The 3561-nt window shown below is 35.5% G+C and overlaps 1 protein-coding gene across 1 annotated transcript; it reads right to left on the minus strand.

The window, feature by feature from the left end:
* Positions 1 to 430: 430 nt before the first annotated feature.
* Positions 431 to 1180, minus strand: LOC142163854 (uncharacterized). Its single transcript, XM_075221002.1, has 2 exons — positions 991 to 1180; positions 431 to 861 (listed from the first exon to the last, which is right to left on the minus strand). The coding sequence occupies exons 1-2, from the start codon at positions 1178 to 1180 to the stop codon at positions 431 to 433; spliced, it is 621 nt and encodes a 206-aa protein (XP_075077103.1).
* Between the last annotated feature and the right edge of the window lie 2381 nt (positions 1181 to 3561).

Genomic DNA, 3561 nt, shown 5'->3' on the forward strand with positions numbered 1-3561 from the left:
TCAATACAAATAGAAAACCAATGAATACAACCAATGAAATATACTCAATACAACAATAATACATATATTAGGTGTAAATAAAATATTTTTAATACAAAATACAGTTGAATACAACTGTTAGATAGAACAGAATACAAGCACTAAGTTTATTAAGAAATATGCAGGTAGAAGATTACTATTACAGGTCGAACCAGGCATAAATACATGTTGGATTCATATATCTTATTTTGTCAATTCAAGTAATTATAGCAAACTATAAAAAAACTTACAGTCATACGTGTAGACAGTGCCTCATTCAATGTATGAATCTCCTGATATTTTTTTCCAAGCATTGTATACGTGTGTGAAGCTTCTTTTCGATTGCTGCAATTCCAACGTCCAAACAGATCCTAACTTCTTCTAGGAAGTCATATATTGGCAATTCTCTTGCTCATACAAGTGCCGAATTGATTGACTCAGCAATATTTGACGTCATAGTCCATCCCCGGTTAACAGGCACGTACAACCTAACCCACTTTTCGTATCCAGCTAATTCCAAATAATATTTCAACTGAATATCTACTTTCTCCACCTTTTCTATTATACTATCAAATTCATCTTTGGTGTATGCTTTTGCCACTGAAAAGTATACCTCGCTCAACTTCTCATGACTCTTTTTGAATATCTTGTATACGTTGTTCCATAGATGCCATATACAAGTAAAATGGGGTACAATAGGATACACTCTGGATACAGATTTGATGATGCTCCCACTCCTATCTGAAACGATGCACATGTTTTCCCGTTCCCCATAAGCTACCTTCAATTTCTCAAAGAACCACAACCAAGCAACATCATTCTCTGAATCAACTACACCATACTCTAGTGGCAATATATGTCCGGTAAATACAATTGCATACAGACAAAAAATATCATTACAGTTGTATTAAAAAAGCAAAATAGCATTTTCTATGTTAGTCTAACTTGTATGTATTTTTTTTATTAACTAACCTACACCATCCAACGCGCTAGCCAAGACGAATGTCCCTGTGTATGCTGATTTTAGGTGGCTGTCATCCACAACGACGATGGGTCTACAGTAATCGAACCCCTTTATAAAAGCATACAACGGTATATACAAATACGTGAACTCATTTTTAGGAGATTTTTCCATTCTAATATGTGAACCAGGATGAGTCATATCCAGTGTATATAAGTACCCTAGTAATTTATTGTATGAATCAGGTGGTGCACCTCTCAGAAATTTCACTGCCTTTTCTCTAGCGCGCCACACCAACATATAACTAACATCTACACCAAGTCTGATTGCACATCATCAATTATATTCTTTGGCTTGTATTCATAGTAGCATAACAATAATATGACTTAACATTTTTTTTTATTCAATTATATTCTTTGGCTTGTATTCATAGTAGCATAACAATAATATGACTTAACATTTATTTTTATTAAGCTTAAATACAATTTTCCAAGTTTCCCCTTAATTATCTATTGGAATCAAATCATTTAAGGAAAACGTACTTAGTGTGAACAAAATCAGCTCCTCGTGCTCAATTTTTACGCTCTCAGCAAACAATGACAATGTATAAAACAACAAAAACGTTGACTTGCAATAATTATGACTGATTCTCCACCTAAAATTAAATCATATATCTTTGATGCACGTAACTACTGCGACTAGTGCAATAATTTTGGAAGGTTTCCCCTATCCCACTTGATGCCCTAAGTCATTAATTTCTTACATCCACTGTCCCAGCTATTTAAATCGAGCGTTGTTTGGCAAGACGCTCAAGATATACTAATGCGGAGACGATTCTCGTGTATGAACTAACATAAATGCAATATAAAGAAGCTAGCTGCTCTGCATGTCCCCTCCCCTGGCAGATCATGACAGACTACTAAAGCGGGCAGGTAATTTGAGCAGAAAAATTAAATTGACATTTAATGCTTGTGAATTAAATTCGTATGAGACCACAATCAAGATGGAAAATTAAAACCTAGTAGTTAGGTCGATCTGTCGACTGTCTTCAAAATTCAAAAATTATCATCAGTAAATTTCATGAGTGGTGCCTAATTAAACTAATGCTTTGTGCCTATTTTGTAGCTGCATACTAATATCTTTTTCATTTAATTTAATATTTTCTTCTTTCTTCGTTTACAAGATGAGGACCCCCATTGCTTTGCATGGGCCAACATTTTAAATTTCTGAAACGACTGTTCTTTTATGCTGCCTAGTAGAGTCATCTAGGAATTGATTGAGACGGTCAAAAGAAGCAATAGAAAGTATCCAACGGGCAATTGATAAATATAAGCATGGGAATGAAATAACTGATCAACAGTATAATCATCACCTACATACAGTGACATGGCAGCGGAGCCAAAAAAAATCAACAAGGGTTGTCAGAAAATAAATAAGTAAAGACATGAAAAAGTTAAGTGGATTCAAAGTATATATATATATATAATTGATCCATTACATTTTTTTTATAGGGATGGGTGTCAATTGACACTCTCTAGCCTAAGGTGGCTCCACCATTGCCTAAGTATTATGGAAAGTATTATTAGATGTTCCTTATGAAATCACGAAAAATATTTGTTTACCCGTAAAACGGTACAGTTAAATTTGTTACGTGGTTTCTAGACAAGCGAACTGATTTGATACAAAAAGGGTAAATGAGCAAGATTAAAAGTAAGACTTAGCGATTAAAATTGAAGAATGTGACAAGCCTGGCTCCGAGAATAGCGTCTCCGAGGACAGATGTAACGACCCAACCGGTTGTTTTTAGCATTTGCATTCAGTTCAGCTGTTTGAAGTCTTGTGTAGCTTTATATGATGTATTATGACTTGTGTGAATCGTCGATTTTGTTTTCAAATTATTCGGGATTGGTTTGGAAGATTGATTCCCAACTAGGAAGATTTAAGTTGGAAGAGTTGACCAAGTTTGACTTTTATGTATTTGATCCCGAATCAGAGTTTTGATGGTTTCGTTAGGTCCGGTTAGTGATTTTGGACTTGGGCGTATGCCCGGACTTGCATTTGGATATTTCTAGAAGGTTTCGGCACTATTTGACGAAAGTTGGCAATTTAAAAGTTTGGAATGGTCATAAGTTTGACCGGGAGTTGACCTTTATGATATCGGGTTCTGATTGTGATTTCGAGAATTGGAATATCTCCGTTATATCATTTGGGACTTATGTGCCAAATTTGAGGTCATTCCGAGTTGATTTGATACGGTTCTGCACGAGTTTTGGAAGTTGAAAGTATAAAAGTTTATTAAGTTCGATTTAAGGTGTGATTCATGATTTTGATATTGTTATGCGTGATTTGAGGCCTCGAGTAAGTCCGTATTATGTTATGGGAGTTATTGGTATATTCAGACGGAGTCCCGAACTGCTCGGGTGAGATTTAGACCTAGTTCGAATCATTTCAAATGGTTGTTGTATTGCTGATTGATGGTGTGTCTGCAGAGCATTGAGATCGCGGAGCCATGCTCGCAATCGCGTAGAGGAATTATGGAGCTGAGCAATTTTTTTCGCATTTGCGCTATCAGGAGCTTGTGT

The sequence above is a fragment of the Nicotiana tabacum genome, chromosome 9, assembly GCF_000715075.1.
Source record: "Nicotiana tabacum cultivar K326 chromosome 9, ASM71507v2, whole genome shotgun sequence".
NCBI classification, from domain to species: domain Eukaryota; kingdom Viridiplantae; phylum Streptophyta; class Magnoliopsida; order Solanales; family Solanaceae; genus Nicotiana; species Nicotiana tabacum.

Coding starts and splice junctions, on each gene's coding strand:
- LOC142163854 (XM_075221002.1), bottom strand. CDS start 1,180: ATGACTCATCCTGGTTCACATATTAGAATGGAAAAATCTCCTAAAAAT. Junction 862..990: donor TAGCGCGTTGGATGGTGTAG/GTTAGTTAATAA, acceptor TATTGCCACTAG/AGTATGGTGTAGTTGATTCA.